The 19,288-nt window shown below is 50.0% G+C and overlaps 1 protein-coding gene across 9 annotated transcripts in view; it reads left to right on the top strand.

Annotated features, from left to right (window-relative positions):
- The first annotated feature begins 288 nt into the window (after positions 1 to 288).
- The window catches only part of PGAP2 (post-GPI attachment to proteins 2), a 20,551-nt gene continuing 1,551 nt past the window's right edge, over positions 289 to 19,288 (top strand). For 3 of the 9 annotated variants that reach the window (XM_024731797.1, XM_024731792.1, XM_024731795.1), the window contains exons 1-4: positions 289 to 351; positions 7,543 to 7,563; positions 10,458 to 10,632; positions 18,957 to 19,209. In XM_024731797.1, coding sequence (XP_024587565.1) covers positions 10,468 to 10,632; positions 18,957 to 19,209 — 418 coding nt within the window. In that variant the 5' untranslated portion in view covers positions 289 to 351; positions 7,543 to 7,563; positions 10,458 to 10,467. Of the gene's footprint in view, positions 352 to 7,542; positions 7,564 to 7,794; positions 7,851 to 8,026; positions 8,098 to 10,457; positions 10,634 to 15,133; positions 15,316 to 18,956; positions 19,210 to 19,288 lie in introns of those variants that run through there. The other 6 variants (XM_024731798.1, XM_024731799.1, XM_024731793.1 and 3 more) reach the window with 4 other exon arrangements.

Raw genomic sequence — 19,288 nt, forward strand, 5'->3', positions numbered from 1 at the left:
TCTAGGCCCACCCTGTTATTCATTGGACCTAGAGTCTTTTGAAACCGAACGTGAGGGCTGTCTTTGGGAGACTGGAGAGGGGGAAGAGGAGGGACGGAAGGAATTAGGGGGAGGAAGCGGGAGGGGCAGTGGGAGGGACATGAAGTACGGCCACTCGCCGCCACGGTTGGCTGGGAGGGAGTCGTGACGTCACAAGGGCCCCTAGAGGTAGGCTGGTGAGTGGCTACATCGGGCGGGGGGAGGAGAGAAGAGTGATGACGCTATGCTGAGGCTCCGCCCCCTTCTTTGGAGCGGAGAGACTCGGGTTGCTGATGCTCGGGCCAATCAGAGTGAAGGCTCCAGGATGGCATGGTAACTATTCTACCCTTACTTTTCCCCAGTCCTCGGGCTGTGACGGGAAAGCTCCCCCGTTGTCTTGCCCTTACTTCCTGGCCAGACCACGTGCGGAGCTGGAGGGACCTCCTAGGAGGTCTATCTGCGTAGCTCACCTGCAGCTGCTCCGAGGCCCGCAAACCTGGCCTCCTTGTCTCCTGACCCATGCCAGCCCCAACACAACCTTTCCCTCTCTGAATCCCTAGAATGGACGTTGGGAACATTAGAGGTGCCTTAAGGGAATGGTTCAGCTTAGAGTTTGGTACAAATGACAGTTCTCGGAACTTCTTTCCCACCAGCACTTTAGGAACCCCTACTTATTCTTAAAGTCTAGTTGAAATGTTCCCGCTTCTCTGGGATCTCTCACAGCTAGTTGGAGTAATGCTTGGGCAGGCCTCTGTTACAGCCTTGTTACTTTGTATTCTGTTATTTACTTTCCTATCTTCTGGTGCCGGGCTCTTGAAGTCCAGAGCTTCATTTTCAAGTTGGTGTTCCTTTCCCTCAAGACCTAGCCCAGAGCAGAAGCCTGATATCTCAAGGGGGTGGGTTGAGCATGTTCTAGAAACTAGATCTATTGACTGTGGGTCCCACACAAAATAGCAGAGACTGTGTTCAGAAAGCAAAACCTATTAGGATTACCGCTCCACCACCCCCTCCTCCTGGGACATATCTACAAAATTGAAATGGGCCCTGCCCAAAACATGGATAAACTTAAATCACCCTGGGTTTTCAGTGGTGGCAAGGGATTAGAGTTACTTAGTCAAAAAGTGAACACACCATTGTAAAGCAGTTATACTCCAATAAAGATGTTAAAAAAAAAAAAAGTGGAGTGATCTGGTAGTAAAGGTAAAATAAGATAATGGATGGAAGAAACCTAGTGCATTGTAGATGTTCAGTAGGTGCTTGAAGGAAGAAAAAAATAAATATGTGGATGGTCAAATAGGAAAGCTAAACATCTGACTCCAGACACCTTTCCCCAACTACTCCATCCAAACGTCACTCCTTTCCCTCCACCCTCCCTTGCCTATATTCAGCATTAGAAAGTCATTAGGTCTCCCTGGAGAGTTACAGTAGCTTCCTCACTGCCCTCCTGAACCTTTGGTTTCTCACCTTCCAATCCTCAAACCCAGCTCTGTTTAAGGCTCTCCTCTGCTTACTTATTCTGATGTCCCTAAGGCCAGCCACACAGCATAGGTGTACATTAAATGTTTGATGCATGAATGAGAGAATTATTTTCTTAAATAGAAAAGAAGTATGGGACTTTTGAGTCAGAGAACCCTGGGTTTAAATCTGAGCCCAACCATGTATTAACTGTATGAACTTTGGGCAAATTTCTTAACCCCTCTGAACCTCAGTTTCCTTGTCTAAAATGGGGGTAATAATTGTACTTGCCTCACAGATTTGTGAGAATTAAATGAGCTGAGGCATATGGTAACTGGTACACAGGTACCCTCAATAAATGATAGATATTATTTGTATTCTTTAAAAATGTTAAGGAATTCCCATTCTAAATATTCTAAGACATGGATTCTGACACAGAAAAGGAGCTCAGAAATATGTCTTGTGTGAGTGAGTGTATTTAGTCCAGAGTACTAGCAGGTGTGCAGGAGCTGGGTCCCTTAAGTAGTGTATACTTATTGGAAGACTGGAGGGAGAGACACTGGACAAGGAGTGCTCCAGGGAGGAATTTCCTGTGATCATGGTGATTTCTAAGTAGAAGGACCTCTTGTTAGGTACTCTGGTAGGCATGTGGCCTACAAGCTCATCATTCCCAGGGACTTCTGCCCCAGGAAGGACTTCTTTGTGGACCAGGGCTTCCTAGGCCCACATAGTCTTACTCTGCCTAATTCTCATAACACCCCTTTTGATTGTCGTCATCTGCCTTCTTCTCCTCTAAAGCCAAGGAATTTGGTGCATGTTCTCAAAAGCTTGCTGAGCCAAGCTCTGTCCTGGGCATTAGGAGCCCAGAGATGTCCACCGCTCAACACTCTGCCGTGGCCAAGAGAGACAGAGCTAAGTAAAGTCCATTTCTGTCCTGGAAGCTTCCAGTCTCTCTCACACATGCCCTGAGAACTCACTCTATGCAGCTCTGAAGGATTGATGCCCAGGGAGGATAGAGACCTGTAAGGACTGCAGAATTATAAAAGAACACGAGACTTCCTTCCAGAGAGATGATTCTAAATTTCTTATATGGTACATTGGAAAGAGCAGCAGAGTTAGATTCAAACAGATCTAAGTTCAAGTCCTAGATCTGCTACTTTTTAGACCTTGCACAAATTATTTAATTGTTCTGTGCACCAGTTTCATTGTCTATAAAGTGGGCACAATAATTTCTGTTTCATAAGGTGCTTGTGAAGGTCAAATAAGATCATGGAATTTGCAAAGGACTGGGCCCCTGTTTGGTACATGGTAAGCATGCGGTAAATGTTGATTTCCTTCTTTTCCTATAACTTGATAAGGAAGGGTGATGTTTATAAATGATATATAATTAGATTTATATAAATCTTGTGTGAATATCTGACTTTTAACTAGAGCATGTAGTCAATTGCATTTAACGAATTTACTGGTATATTTAGGATTTTATCTAACATTTTAGACTTTCTGTTTGCCCCAGATGTTCTGTTTCTGTGCTTTTTAAAAAAAATTTTTTTTTTTTTGGTAAAAATAACTGCCATTTACTGAGGCCAAGCTCTTTGCCAGATTTTTTTTTAAAAAATTGAGATATAATTTGCATAATATAACATTCACCCATTTGAAGTGTACAATTCAGAGGTTTTTAGTATATTCACAAGGTTGTGCAACTACCAGCACTATATAATTCCAGAACATTTTCATAATCCCAGAAGAAACCCCAGGCCCATTAGCAATCATTCCCCATCTCCCCCTTCCCCCCAGCTCCTGGCAATTTACTAGTACACTTTCTGTCTCAATGCATTTGCCTATTCTGGACATTTCATTATAAACGGAATCATAAAATACGTGGCCTTTGTGTCTGACTTCTTTCACTTATCATAATGTTTCAAAGTTTCACCCATGTTTATAGGAGAATAATATTCCATTTTATGAATATACCATATTTTGTTTATACAGTCATGAATTGGATGGCATTTGAGTTGTTTCATCATGAATAATGATTATTCCATTATTCCACTATGAATAGTATGCTATGGACATTCATGTAAAAGTTTTTTGTGGACATGTGTTTTCAATTCTCGTGTTTATACCTAGGAGTGGATTTGCAGGGTCATATAGTAACTCTATATTTAGCTTCTTGAGGAGCTGCCAAACTGTTTTCCAAACTGGCTGTACCATTTTACATTCCTGCCAGCCACATCTTTGCCAACACTTGTTATTTTCTTTTTTCTGTCTTTAAATTATAGCCATGCTAGGTGGTGTGAAGTGGCATCTCACTGTGGTTTTTTTTTATACGTTTCCCTGGTGACTAATGATGTTGACCATCTTTTCGCGTGCTTATTGGCCATTTAAATCTCCTTTCTTGCATTCTTTTGGGTTACTTCATTTTTATTCCTGCATCAGTTTGGAAATTAAATTCTTTTTCTATTATTTTAGTGATAGCCCTAGAAATTACTGCATGCATGCCTAACTCACTAAAGTGTCATGCTAATCTATACCTTTATAGGAAGGGTAGAGTTTGCTGAGACAAGGAAAAGATGCATTCCATGCCAGATGAACAGGGAGAACAGAGATGTGGGACCAGGAAAGAGCTCAGTGTATCCATGGGTGCAAACTGGGACTTCATCCTAGAAGTGATAGGGGAGGGGCTTTACTGGTGGCGCAGTAGTTAAGAATCCACCTGCCAATGCAGGGGGGTTCGAGCCCTGGTCCGGGAAGATCCCACGTGCCACGGAGCAACTAAGCCCGTGAGCCACAACTACTGAACTGAAGCCCACGCGCTTAGAGCCCGTGCTCCGCAATAAGAAAAACCACTGCAATGTGAAGCCCGCACATCGCAACGCTCGCTGCAACTAGAGAAAGACCGCTCTCAGCAACGAAGACCCAACACGGCCAAAAATAAATAAATAATTTTTTATAAAAAAGAAGTGATAGGGAAGCTAAAGAATGTTCTATAGAACAATGAAGATGTAATTACTATTTGAGGCAGAATGGAGCTAGAGCAAGATGGGTGAGCCTAGGGTAAGTAGTTTAAAGCCATCCAAGAAGGATGTCTCTGCCATGAGAAAGATCTCTGGGAAGAAAAAAAGAACACTCCTCCTCAACCCAGGAAGACTTTCCTAAGGCTGCCCAGGAGGCAGGGCAGCGTTTGGCCTGAAATTGGATGCTTTTAGCACTGTTTCTGTCTCTGTCACTTTACCTACCTCCCACCCCCACCCCGAGCCATGCACCCTCTGCCTCCACCCTCTATTCCCAGCAGTCATTCTTCAAAGGCCTTTCTTGTAGTTCCTAAATCTCTTCTTGACATATCTAAATCCTACCCATCCTTCAAAATCCAGTTCAATTAAATCAATCTAGCAAATATTTTCTGGACTCTTACTGTATGCCCATGCCTGGGGTAAGCTGAGAGATTCAGAAATAAACGGAACAGGTGCAGGTTCTGTCCTTAAATGAGCTCCCAGGAGGGTCAGGGAAACAGGCAACAGATTATTTTGCTTCATTGTGGTTAGAGCCCTCATAAGGGTGTGATGGAAGGCCATCCAAGGCTGCCTGAGGAGTGGGGAGGTGGGCAGATCATGGCGGGTAGGGAGAGATAAGGAGGAAGTTAAACAAAGCTCCATGGAAGAGGTGAGTGTAGTTAGAATGTAAAACAAGTGGTTGCTGGGGTAGAGGATGGCCACGTTATGAAGGATACTGAACATCACACTAAGGAATTTGCCCTTGATGCTAAAAGCCATGAAAATTTACTACTTTGCCACAAGGCACAAGGGCGGGACATGATCAGATCTGTGTCGTAAGAAGAGCCAATGTGGCTAATGGGGAGAATGATGGAGAGATAGGAGGGTAGTGAAGGAGTGAAGGAGATCTCCTACAGGAAGCTTTCCTTGACAACTATATCCCACCTTCACTTCCCCTCTTCTGCCCCCCACCTCTACACCGCCCTATGCTCCTGGGGGCTGGAACATCCCTGAAAACAAATGCTCAGTGAGCTTGGGATATCTGGTATGTGTATGTGGAAAGGGGAGTGGAGCAGTGATCATGGCTAAAGCTTGAAGATAGTGGTGCTGTTTCAGGCACAGGCCTCTCTGGGATATGTCCAGGCACCAGGCAAACCAACCAGGAGGGAGGAGACACTGAAAGGCTTCAACAGCGGCAGCAGCTACTTGGCCAATGGACAAATGCCAGTTCAGCAAACACTGAGAGCGTCCTGAATAAGGTTGAGCCTAGATGCTTAGATGCTTGTTCGATTTTTTAATCTGTAAAATGGCTTTCATCAAACCTACCTCATCAGATTATTAAGAGGCTCAAATAAGAGAATGCATATATAGTCCCTGGCACATAGTAAGAACTCACCTTTTTCTTCCACTTTTCCTCATATAAATCAAGTAGGTGATAGTCTTTCAAACTGACAGTGGAGGAAACAGATTCAGAGAGGGTCAGTGACAGCTGAGGTCAGACAGTTCGGAAAAGGCTCAATCAGGACAAATTCAGACTGTTGCTGACACATCTAGCTGTCATCAACCTGGCACACTGCTCTATTACCTCATCTAATTCTCACAACAACACTATAATGTGGATATTCCTAAAACCATTTTACAGATGAGGAAACAGACTCAGGACTGTATGGTGGGGAAGTGCCCAAATCACCAGAGAATTAAAGGCCAGTTAGAGCACCTCAAGTTTCAGGCACTGGGGGGTAGTCTAGAGGCAGGGAGAAGAGACCCAGCCTCAGGGAATGGTACTTAGAGCCAAAGGAACAGACAAGGGGTTAAGACCGGCAACAGGGGCCAGGAGCAGGCATGTGTGGGTTGGAGCTAGACAAAGAGCATCACGTGAAGCCCCAAGGAAGAAAACCTAAATCCAATTATCAAAACTAAATGGGAGTGGTTCTTTCAGTAACAATTAGTTTTACTAATTGTTCATTTGCCCTGGGACTTTAAAGGCCGGGGTGGGGTGGGGTGGGGTGGCAGAATTCAAGTCAAGAAAACTATTTTTTTTAGAATAAGACACCTTCTCTGTAGACTTAGACCCCCAGGAGTGAGCACGATATCTCTGGGTCCCCCACCATTACCCAACCCAGGGCCTGTCACAGAGGGGGCCTAGGCTGAGTAAATGAACAAGAGTGGATGCATGCAAAAGGGCTCTGGCAAGTTAATCAAATTTGGGCCTTTGTTTCCCCGAATTAACAGTATATAGTGATTAAGGGAATGGCCTCAGGTGCCAGACTCGAATCCTGGTTTCTGACACTAGCTGTGTGAGTAGGTAACTCATCTTCTCTGTTTTCCATTGGTGAAATGGAGATATTAATAGTATCTACCTCATAGGGCTTTTATCAGGATTAAATGGGATAGCATAAAAAAGTAGAAAAGTGCCTGGGACACCGGGGGTGCTCAAAATGTGCTAATTATTACTGTGGGGATTTAAACGGGAAAAATGTGATGGTAACGGTGTCTAGGTCAGATGTCCTCCACCTGCTGCAGATGCTCTGACAATCCCCCATTGTAACTGTAGGAGGGATTACTGGTCCCTTCATTCTTTTTCCCCGTTGAGGTAGGATGGTCTTTACAAAGGTAGCCAAGAGTCCCCCTCAGATTCCTTTAGGGGGTCAGTCAGGGTGGGGAAGGAACCCTGGCTGCGGGCTGGTTTCTGGGGATCAGCCCTCTCATGGTGAAGAGAGACCAGGACTAGGGTGGGGTTGGGGGGCAGGAGATCCGCTCTCTGCATTTCGACAGGCGGGACAGGGCGCCCTCTCCTGATCAAAGGTGGGAATAGCTGTGGCCCAGAGTTTCTCCGGTGGGCCCCATGGGATCTCGTTCTCTGTGAGGCACTCTTCCCTTTGCTGAAATGCCCCGATTGGGCTCTGGGGAGCAAAGTTTGGGGAAGGGGCGCCGAGGCTGGGGCCAAACTGGTTTAAGGTTTAAGAAGTGCGAAACTGGATAATTTCGTCTAGGTTGGGGTGGGAGGTGGGTAGAGACTGGGGTCAGGAAATGAGAGAATTCGAGGTCCTGTTGAATTAATTTTATGTTCTTTCAACAGGTGATGGAACGCAGCCGAGAGGTAAGTGACAAGGTGGCTGATCCAACGTGTCAGACCCAGGTGTCCAGTGCTCTTCCGGCTGCCCCCATGCAGCCGGAATTAGTGGGGCTGACCAGTGCTGGATCGGCATGGCGTGAGGGGACGCCAGATTAAGGGGGACAGCCCGGAGTCCCGGGCCGCAGAAGCGGGGAGGGGCCAGCAGAGGATCTGGGTGCTGTTTCCTTCCCAAGCCCCGCCCCAAAAAAATCCCCCGGGTGCTCCCTGCTCTCGGACTGCGCCGGCGCGGCCTCCTCGCCGCTACGGCCTGGGTGAGTATGGAGATGGGTGTGCTGGACTGCCGGGCAGCCCCACTTGGGGGAGCTCGGCCACTCGGTCTGGCCTCCGCGGGGCCCGGCCCCGGGCTGTGGGGATCCTGGTGTCTGTCCAGGACCTGCTGCTGTGCCCGCTGGGGTAGCTGACCCCTTTCCCCTCTGCTCCCTGACAGGGACCCGATGTTCCAGAGTGAGCTCTCCCTTCTTCACCCCGCCGGCACTCCTGGTCCAGATTCTTCCTTAGGTGCCCCAGGAGAGAGGTGCCGGGGACCTGCAACCCTTTAGATTAGTTTCAAATCCCAACTCTGCCAGCTATTAGCCTGTGACCTTGAGCAAATGTTAACCTCCCTGAGCCTCACTTGCCTCTTCCGTAAAATGGAAATATACAGGCTATAGCTAGCGCCTACCTCATAGAGTGGTAGTGAGGATTAAAAGAAACAATGTATATCTAGTACTAAGCAGGGTGCCTAGTACTCAGAAGGCACCCAGTAAGTGTGGATTTGGATTGGAGGCTGAGAAGATCTTTGAGGATCTTTGGAAATAAGGTAGGGATACTCCTAAGAAAGCAGTTTCCAGTTAAGTGGTAACTGTGTGGAAGTTAGAGTTGACTGGGGCTGGACAGCTGCCCTTCAGATAGTGAGCTCCCTGTCCTGAAGCCTGGGAGAGTAGAATGACCTAGTTGGTATGGCCTTATTAGTCATCCAAACCACAAGATCCCCATGTTGTACAACTGTGAAAACAGGCCCAGAGTGGTTAGGTGACTTGCCCAAGGTCACACAGCTAAAAGAGAGGTTAGGCATACCTCCAACAAGTGGAACAGACTGTTCCTCAAACCTTATCAACCCCTGTCTTGGGCACTGCCTAGTCATTCCCTGAGGATCTGGTCTTTGGTTTGGGGGTCCCAGTGATTCCTGAGGGATCCAGAGCAGCTGGCTTCAGGAAGGGATGTTGGAAGGGGGGACTAGTACCATTGCAACCACAGAATCTGGGTTGGGCTGGGTGGGGAAGGTCTTTGGGGATGATCCAAGGACTGTAGGAATGTGCTTGATTTGGGAGGGCCACCAGAGCCACTTCCACCGCTCCTGGGAAACCCCCGGCCCGCAGAAGGAGGAAGAAGGTTGAGCAGTTGGGGCAGGCTGCCTGATGGAGCCTGGCAGAGAGGTGGGTGGAGGAAGATGGATGAGAGGCATATCCACCTGGCTTGTTCCAGATGCCATGAGGCCAGCCTCCTGGAGGTCAGAGTTCTTCCTGAGGGCGGTACTAGGAGAGAGTCCTGAGGGCGGGGCCAGGAAGAGCTAGGACTTGATCTCCAGGCAAGGTCCTGGAGTCCAGAAGGGCAGGTTCTTTATGTATCCGGAGCCAGCCCTAGTTTGGCAACTAGAAGCCTAAATTCTGAGGATGGCTTTCCCTCAGGTTCAGCATATGGCTTTGAGGAAAGACCTTCCTCTCTCTGTGTCTTGGTTTCTCTGTCTTTAAAATGGGAACAGGGCTGACTGACTCACTTATATAAGATTTGGTTTTTTAGTTTTTTTCCTCCTATGGACAGGTACCCCTTCACTTTTCCCTCCTAACCTGACCTAACCTGACCTCTCTGCCCAGAGCTCTGGCCCAGAGAGCAAAGGGTCAAGGAAGGTGAGAGCTGCAGTTTGTGACACTGTGAGCCCCACATCTGCCCACTGCTGGCTCTTCCTTCTATTTGCTATGTGACCCTGAGCAGGGTCCTGCCCCTCTCTTGGCCTCAACTTCCCCTTCTATACACTGAGGGGGTCCGGGCTAGGATTGCTGGTATATACTTGGCTAGTAGTTAGTGCATGACCTCATATCCTCATCTGAGTGGGGGAGTGCAGTGGGAGGAGCCCAGACCTCAGGAGCCCTTACCTAGTCTCCAGAGGGGAGCGGTCAGGCCCCTGGGCACTGGGAAGCCTCCAGAAGCTGACCAGGCAGCTCTCTCTAGCAAACAGCAAGCCCAGGCTAGCACCAGGCCTGATTCTGCAAAGCCTTTCACCCTCAGAGCACGTGAGGCAGCGGGCGGGGACAGGCAGGGGGTTGAGGTTCTGCTGGCTTCCATGGAGTCCTTGCTGCTGTGGACTGCGGTGCAGGCACACAGAGCACACAGAGCTGGGAAGGGATTGAAGGGGCAGAAGCACCCCGGGCCGGTGGGTGAAGCAGTGAGAGCTGATAGGAGGCCCTGAAACATGGAGGTTCCAAGGCCTGGGGGAGGAGATGGGCCATTCTGTTCACTGGGAGGTTTTAGGATTGGTTCCTGAAACAAGAGAGACTAGTTCAACCGGCTCCTGTAGTACTAGGCCTGTCAAGCCAGGCCTAGGGATGAGAAGTTTTCCCAATCTATTCCGGCTTCATCTTAGCACAGATTTGGTTCATTGTCTTTCCTCTGAAATTGAGGGTGAATGTTCTCATGGGATTCTCAGTCCATCTTCCTCATCCAAGGCAGTAGCTGTCCAAGTTTAGGGGTTAGGTGGCTTCCTTCTCAGACTCTCCACCCCATAGCATAGCTAAGCTGAGGACTGAGCACAAGGGCTAGCTTCACCACTGAGTCCCAACCTCACTACCTTGGGCCCTGACAGCACACCACTCCATCCCCAGGTCTGACAAGATGTACGAGGTCCCACTGCCACTGGATCGGGATGGGACCCTGGTCCGGCTCCGCTTCACCCTGGTGGCCCTGGTCACAGTCTGCTGTCCACTTGTCGCCTTCCTCTTCTGCGTCCTCTGGTCCCTGCTCTTCCACTTCAAGGAGACTACGGCCACACACTGTGGGGTAGGGCTTGTGGAGGGGGGCACTGATACCTCATGTTCAGGCCCAATCAGATCTATTTTGGATCCTGATTCTGTTGTAACAGGATTAGCCATCAAACATACTGGGCTGCTGGGGGGATGCCTGCAAATTGAGGTCCCAAGGAATAGTCTCCCTCCACCTTCAACAGAGGTCATTGGGGGCCAGGGTCCCTGAAGTTGGGCAGCCCCAGAACCCCGAACCCAATCCTTAGTTCATAGAGGGGCAGATTCAGCAGCCCCAGGGTTTTCTGGGGGACAGAGAAAAAAACTGGGCTAGAGGGCATTTGGGGCTTTTTAGTGGGGCACCGTGGGCTGTGCCTGTCCCTACGGGAATGTGATTATGTATATGTGCATGTGTTAACTGTGTGGGACATGACTATAATGGCTTTGAGTGGGCTATGTGTGTGAGAGAGACTATATCTGTGTCTGTCTGGTTGGGGACCTGATTATGTGTGTGTACATGTGTTTTCTGGGGTAGGTCCCATGACCTCTGAGGTTCCATAGGTGGCCATACACCCTCTTGGACAGGGATATAGGGTGCTGGGCCAGGAAGAAAGTTGTGAGAGTTCTTTCTCTGTATGTTATGGGTGTAAATGGGGTGAGACCTGTGTGGACCTTTGTTATCCTGCTAGTTCATCCACTGACTCTGTATATTACCTGAATTTCAGAGGCTGAGCCTCAGTTTCCCCATGTCTATCAGGGTTGCTAATTCCTGTCCTCCTCCTTCTCAGGGTTAGTGTAGCGCTCCAGGTGGAGGAAATAAGAAAGTGGTTTGGGAAATGTGAAAGGGGAGGAGCAGAAGGAGGAAGAGGAAAAGGAGATTGTCAAGTTGGAAGACAGGGCAGGAGAGGAAGTTAGCCAAGGGTCTCTAGGTGGGAAAGAGGCAGAGCCTGGACATGGACCCTTGAACTAGACTCACGGAGAGCTCAGGAGGCCCCCAATCAGCTGAGCTTCCACCTTCCTATAAAGAGCATTTGCTTGAGAAAAAGGGGTACAACCAGGAGTGGGATCTGGCTGGCAAGCATGGGGGCCCACTTCTTTTGTTCATATGACTTCAAGTTTTCCCTCTTCTTGATTTGTCAGTGGGTAGATGTGGACCTTGAGTTGTGGGCAGCCAGCCTGGTGAGACTCAGGGCTGGGAGCTATCAGAAAGAACAGGACTGGAAGAAAAGGGGGTGACCAGGTGATCAGAGGGGGAAGATCAGAAAGGATCCATCCAACAGCCTCTCCTGACCTAGTTCTCACCTTAGATAATGCATCAAATGTTCTATTACCCTGGCCAACTCCTATTCATCCTGCAAAACCCTTCTCATATGTCTCCTCCTCCAAAAAGCTTTCTGCAGCCTCCATGGGGCAAGCTTAATCACTCCCTCCTCTGGGTGCCCATAGTTCCAGGTGTTCTCTCTGATATAGTTCTATCACATTATATTTGTGTCTCTCTTCCCTACTAGGCTGGGAGCTCCTTGAAGATGGGCACTGCATCTGAATCAGAAAGTATTTGTTGAGGGACTTCCCTGGTGGTCCAGTGGTTACGACTTTGTGCTTCCACTGCAGGGGGCACGGGTTTGATCCCTGGTCGGGGAACTAAGGTCCCGCATGCCACACAGCGCGGCCAGGGGAAAAAAAAAGTATTTGTTGAATAAATGGATAGGACTGCACATCTGATGTAGGCCTTCTGTAAACAAGGTCTGTGCCTCATAACAGCTGTGTCCTCTGCAATACCTGGGAAGGGGCCCTGGTCATAGCAGATGTCAACCATGTGATTAATTTAAAACGTTAAATTTAACTCTGTGTATCCAAGAACTCCACCCCCCCACCACACACACACACACACACACACACACACACACACACACACACACACACACACACATCAGCCCTGGGAAAAGGAAGGCAGGATATAATGCAGTCATAGTCCATACAGAGAATTATAATACTTGTATGGCATATGGAGTTAGACGGAGTAGGCTGTTTGCTCTGGTCCTCGTGGCTGGCTCCAAATGATAATGGGATCAGTAACCTCAGCATACTTATAACCCATTCTCAACATACTAGATAGGGAGCTAAGGCATAGGTAGCTGCTGGAAGGGTACCTGGCCTCTCTGGGGCAAGACTAGGCCTAGTGACCCCAGGGGTATTTTGTCCCTACTCCCTGGGACTACTATGATGGATACACCTGGGAATTTTCACATATACTCTGAATTTTTCACCCAGAGAATCCCAGGAATGGCCAACTGAGGAATGAAAGAAGTAGCCTTAGTCTATAATTACCAATAGATGACATTGCCTCTGCTTGCACATCCCCAGTGATGGAGAGCTTCTTTCCTTCTCAGGCAGCTGATTCTGAGGAGACTTAGTAACTAACAATTAGCAAGCTCTTTCTTTTTCTTTTTTTTTTTTTTTTTTGGGGGAACGCTCCATGGCATGGGGGATCTTCCCGGACTGGGGCATGAACCCGTGTCCCCTGCATTGGCAGGCGGACTCTCAACCACTGCGCCACCAGGGAATCCCAGCAAGCTCTTTCTTATAGTGAGCATATACCCTCTTTCTCGTGAATCTCTGTCCTGGCTCTGGCTCTGCTTTGGGACCCTTGGAGCTACTTTTTCTACCTGGCTTCCAGCCAGCCCTGCAGAGATGGGAAGGCAGTAATGGCGGGGGAGGAGGGTCCCCTGAGTTTACTTTTCTCAGGTAGCATAGCTCCAGTTCCTTCAGGCAATCCTTACAAGACATGTGCCCTGGACTTGGCCCAGTTGATCACTGTTCTCTCCTAGGCCCTGATCTGGGCATAGGACTTCATATGGCCTGGGAAGTACAGCCCAAATCAGGACTGTTCTATTCCTATTACTGGCTGTTAGACCTCTGTTAATGCAGCCTGAGCTGCCACTAGTTGTTTCTGCACAGGTACAGGCTGGACACTGATACCTCATATTCAGGCCTGTCTAGATCTCTTTTGGACCGCGAATCTACTGTTTAAGATTAGCTAGCTCTCTGATGGGGCCCAACAAACATATTCAGTCCTGCTCCAACAGAAAGGGGCTAAATCCTATTCTGCTTTCTCCCTTTCCCTTCCCAGAAACCTGCCTACATGCCTGGACCCAACCCTCAGAAAGGTCCCCACCGCCATGTCTGGCAAAGGGATCTGCTGTGGGCCAACCTTGGCCTCTATCATTCTTACCTTTGCAGAGTGTTCTGGGATTTATGACATGGCCTTGTTGGTCGTGGGAATGCTGTGTGCCCGGGGAAGGCGTGGAGATCCGGGCTCTGTGGGCGGGAGGCAGGCCCTTGGGAACTGGGGGTGGGACCCTCCAGTCTTAGAGCAGTCTCAGTCTGGCTAGAGCCCTCAACCCAAGCCCCGGATCCTTCAGCACCCAGTGTGAGTGTTGCATAGTGCGCCTACCCCCACCCTGATTCCCTGATGCTGAGCTGGACTAGTAGACTAGGGTTCCCTTAATGGAGGGAGGTCTGAGTCCCCAGGGGAGATTTGGTCCTAGGCCTTTTAATACAAATCTGCCCTCCAGAAGGAAGCCCAGCGTGAAGGGTCACGGTGGTGGTGGTCGGTGCAGTGGGGGTGGGGGAGGGAGTTCTCTGCCCAGAGGGAGAGGAAGCAGAAGAAGCCCAGCTGCCTCAGTCTGGGTCTGTCCTTCCTGGGTCTGGCCCAGCACAGGAGACTCAACCTGAGTGGAGAAGGTTCCCATGACCCTCAGTTCCCGAAAATCTTGGATGGGGTGACATGGTCTTCTCAGAGAGGAAGGAGATAGAGGTCTGGGCCTCCGGAGGGACTCTGGTATCTTGGGGTCAGGGTACTGCTGGCCTGAGGCTTGGATCATTCTGAGCCTGGGGGTGGGATGGCTGGTAGCCTGTGGTCCCATTGAAATAGGTTATGGGGCCCTCCCACTGTTCCTAGTTGAACTTGGGTGAAGAGCAGGAATGTGGTCAGACAGGGTCAGTGGGAAGGCTTGGGTCAGTCTGAGCCAAGGTCCTTTATCTGGGTTACTTGGCCTGAAGTAAACCTTGACTTGGAGCCTTAAGCTATCAAGTGGCAAGAGGCCTTAGTCCTAATGTTTGATCCTAGCATAGTTCTGGGCCTTGGTCTTCCCTTCTGTGGAATGGGAATAATAACCCTTCCACCTCTGACCCTTCTCCTGAGTGGGTATGAGGGTAATGGGAATGAGGTGGGCTATCAGAGCTCCCATACCCAGGCCACTGGGAGCCTCTGTTCTCCATACTCTTCAAGAGGTGAACCTATAGAACCAGTGTGCCAAAGGGATTCCTATGAGCTGACCCTGTCTCTCTGCTGTTCCTGCCCCATCTCCCTCTGTACCTCCTCTTCTGCACTGCTTTCCTTTTTCCTTTATGCCCTTCCTACTCTTTATACTCTGGCTCTTCCCTATACTCTGAAAAGCCAGCTCTGGAAAAGGCCCTACTTTCCTAGGCCCAGGTAACCCCACCAGGCCCCAAGTTGTGTCCCTTGCCCTGCCTGGGCACCACTCCCTACAGGATGTTCTCTGCGGCCTCCCAGCCCTTGGACCCCGATGGGACCGTGTTCCGGCTCCGCTTCACTGCCATGGTCTGGTGGGTCATCACTTTCCCCGTGTTTGGCTTCTTCTTCTGCATCATCTGGTCCCTGGTGTTCCACTTTGAGTACACAGTGGCCACTGACTGTGGGGTGAGTGCCAGGCTCCCCAGCACCTGGGTCAGGGCCAGGTCAGGAGATGGTGATAAGGGTGGAATCAGACAGTAGGAGAGAAGGTGGAGGGACAGAGAGAGGGGAGAGGGATAAAAGGATGGTGGGGGGAAAGTCAGAGCTGGGGGCAGTTTGGGGAGAGAGACTCAGGGAAAGTAGAGTCACAGTCCTCCAAGAGTAGAAGAGGATTGTAGAGGGTACAAGGGAGCAGAGGGGGCCTGGGGGAAGGGAAGAGAGTGGGAATAAGCAGGAGAGATTGCGAGAGGGAGAAGGGGGCTGAAGAAAGACCAGACTGGAAAGGAAGCCAGGACTGAGGAGGTAAGATGAGGCCAGGAGCCAGGAGAAGTAACAGGTGGCTTTAGCCCAGACTAGGGGCCTGACCTGAGAAGATGCCCAGCCCTGCCCTGGCTTCTTCTATCTTTGTTTCTCCTCTGGCAGTCTCAGGCCCCACAACCTATATCCACTCAGAGCTTTGCCAGCTAGAAACCTAGAAGGAGTTCCTGCCTCCAAGAGCAGTCCATCAAGCCTTTCTTGAGGGCCCAGGGGTGGAGGTTCTGTGTCAGGGGCATGGAATTGAACATGGACTTACCCTTAGCATCTTATTCCTCCGAGAGACAGACCTAGGCACAGACAATCACAACACTGTGAGATGAGATCCCTTCTGTGATAAAAGGGAGCACAGGGATGCGGGGCCCAGGAGAAGCACTTAAACCGGCTTGGATGTTGGAGACCTCCTTCCTGGAGGAGGGAGAATTATTGCTGTGGGGTGAAGAAGGACCTTTGTGAGTGCCAGGCGGACAACTTTTGATTTTATCCAGAGGGCAATGGGGAGCTTTGGAAAGATTTTAAGCAGGGAAGGGACACGATCAGATTTGAGCTTTAGGAGACCATTCTGGCTCCTGAGTGGAGAACAGATTCAACGGCAGGGGGCAAGCGTAGGGAGACCAGTGAGGAAGCTAGTGCAATAGCTCATGGTACAGGGGATACCAGGGCTAAGATGGGGGACTATGAGGTTAGAGAAGAGAGGATGGAGTCCAGAGAAGAGTAGCAAGTAGGATTGACAGGAATGGGAGTTTTTGTCCAGTTGGTGGGGAGGGGAAGGGGTGGTAAGGTATAAAGAAAAGTCATCCATAATTTCAGGGGACTTTTATCTGGGGCCAGAGGAATGAACCTCTAATGGTGAAACATGAGGCTCTATAATAAGGAAGTTTTTGGACCCTCTCCCTTTATACCATGTGAATTTCTGATCTACTGCCCTGCCATAGATCCACTGAGCCATGTCTTCCAGGCCAAAGGGTTTCTATTCTTGGGGAAAGAGGTTATGTTCCCATCTCTCAGTACCCTTAGCTCTGGGCTTTTGGGGAGGTTTGTAGTGAGCTGTGTACGTGGGCTCTGATATCTCCTCATGTTGCTTCTTGTTGGCATAGTTGGTGAGTGGGGAACTTGTGTATTCGGAATGGCGGGGGTGTATATGAGTATCTGTACCTGATTAAGCATGTGTGTGCGTGTGTGTGTGTGTGATGAGGGAGGCAACCCCTGCTCTTAGAATCCTGCCCCCACCCTTAATTTGAGAGGAGCTTGTGAGGATGGGACAGGCAGCCACAGGGCCCTAACCCTCATCCTCCTGAGGCATCCCCCTAACTCCGTGCCATCTCTACCCTTTACCTCTTTCCCAGCATCAGTCAGGGCTCTGGGCCCTTGAATACTCTCGGCTCTCCCAGCCAAGCCTTAGATGTTGGTACTGTTCCCCTTAAAGTAGCTGAGATTGGGGCTAGAGTTTTCAAAATGAATATTCTAGAAAGTGGAGGCAACACTCCCACTAATCCTACTCAGGGGACCTACCCAGAGAGGCAGAAAAGTCAAGTAAGGAGGCTTGGAGGTCTCAGAAGTGTCCAGTCAAGATATGATTCCCACCTTTCACTCATAAGTCGGCCTTGCCACGTTCAGTAGCCACATAGATCACCGCCAATTTGCAGGCTTTTCAGGAAAGTTTGTCTTCTGAAAGCCGTCGCTTGTACTCACTGCGTGCTAGACGCTGCAGATGCCTTGCGCACATTATATTTAGTATTCACCGTCCCCTGCAAGGTAGGTGACGTCATCCCTATTTTGCCAATGAGGAAATCAAAGCTCAGAGAGAAGAAGTGACTTGCTCAAGGTCAGCCAGCTAATAAAGGCAGAGCTGGAAGGTAGACCCAGGTTTGTGTGGCTCCAAAGCCTCCATGTTGCCCTTCACTGATTACTCAGAGTGAATATCTGAGCCTGGTCTCAAGCTATGGTATCTCAAGCCATGGCCTCGATAGCATCACCCTCTCTCTGAGAGCTCTGCACTTAGCTTCCTCTGACAGTGCTGAGGGGAATCCATCTCCGTTTCTGTGAAGGCTTGTGAGGGCCCTGGCTGGTCCTGTCCCAGGCCCACCCCTGCCCGGTGAGCTTCCTCCATCATTGCCTGCCTTCCCAGCCACTCTGGAGACCCATTCAGCATCCCCACTGGGAGAAAGGAAGGGGTCTTCCAGAACTCCATCTCTGAAGACTTGTCCTGCCATAGTCACAGCAGGGTCATTCCCTCTCTGGGTTTCTGGGCTCTGGCACTGCTCTGGCTCTTGTTGAAGGTCTAAAAAAGTCCACGGAAAGTGTGGGCAACAGACTGGTAGATTCTGCAGTCATGGAATCTTTTAGAAATGCAGATTCTCAGGTTCCAGACCTTCTGCATTCTCACACAATTCCAGGTGACTCGTATGCATATTAAAGTTTGAGACATACTGCTCTAGGCCCCTGAGTCTAAGAGATCCTCTTCCTATTCCTGACCTTCCTGTTCCCATCGAAACTACTGTTCATCCATCCCCCATTCTCTCACCCTCCAAAATAAGCAACATCAGTCCTTGCAGCTGTGTGATATTATCTCCTTCCTCAGCTTTAAAGAATGACACTCCAGTTCCTTAAGGAATGAGGGAATTCCAGCCTTTGAGAAAGATGGATGAGAGAGACGCATAAGAACAGGGTCATTTTCTTAGACTACCCCAGGTTAGGAGCACCCATTTTCCTAAACATGACCAGAGTGAATGTATCTTCTGGCCCAGCTTCCCTAGGATCTCACAGCACCCTCTACTACCTTGGTACCCCAGACCAGAAGAACAAGTGAAGCTGGGAGCAGTCAGGAACAGCTTAGCTGGGCAGTGAATCCAGCGCTGTGCCAAGGAAGCTCAGATGCTCTGTGACTCGTTTCAGTCCTTGGGACTGAATCTGGGTTGCTGGGCTCATGGACCCTCCCACAGGACCTTATCCAGGTCACAGCCCTGTGCTGTGGGCTCAGAGAGCATCTGAACCTGCCTGTAGCTTTCCCAGCCACCTGTAGGGAGATGGAGGCGGTCCCACTATGCCCCAGCACAAACCCCAGGCTGGCTAGGGAATGAGAACCAGGCACACTGGGGACCTGGAAGGGGACCTGGAAGGACCTGGAAGGGGAGGTCTCCCTGGAGAGCTCTGGGGCTCTGAAGAAGGACATCCTGGAGGCAGGGGACTGGACCAGAGCCTTCTGAGTGTCAAGGTGATTCCACAGAGAGGAAGATCTCAAGGTGGGTGGGGCCGGCAGGGGGCTGGTGCCCAGATGGTTCACAACTCTCTAGGTGCCCAATTACCTGCCGTCGGTGAGCTCGGCCATCGGCGGAGAGGTGCCCCAGCGCTACGTATGGCGCTTCTGCATTGGCCTGCACTCAGCACCCCGCTTCTTGGTGGCCTTCGCCTACTGGAACCACTACCTCAGCTGCGCCTCCCCGTGTCCCAGCTACCGCCAGCTTTGCCGCCTCAATTTCGGCCTCAACGTCGTGGAGAACCTTGCGCTGCTAGTGCTCACCTATGTCTCCTCTTCCGAGGACTTCAGTGGGTGCCCAGACAAGGGAAGGAGGAGCAGGGAGGGGTTCCGGGAGGGGCTGTCCCTGCCCCCCACCCCCACCCCCCG

Source organism: Neophocaena asiaeorientalis, unplaced genomic scaffold (assembly GCF_003031525.2).
Source record: "Neophocaena asiaeorientalis asiaeorientalis breed wild unplaced genomic scaffold, Neophocaena_asiaeorientalis_V1.1 scaffold232, whole genome shotgun sequence".
Lineage (NCBI taxonomy): Eukaryota > Metazoa > Chordata > Mammalia > Artiodactyla > Phocoenidae > Neophocaena > Neophocaena asiaeorientalis.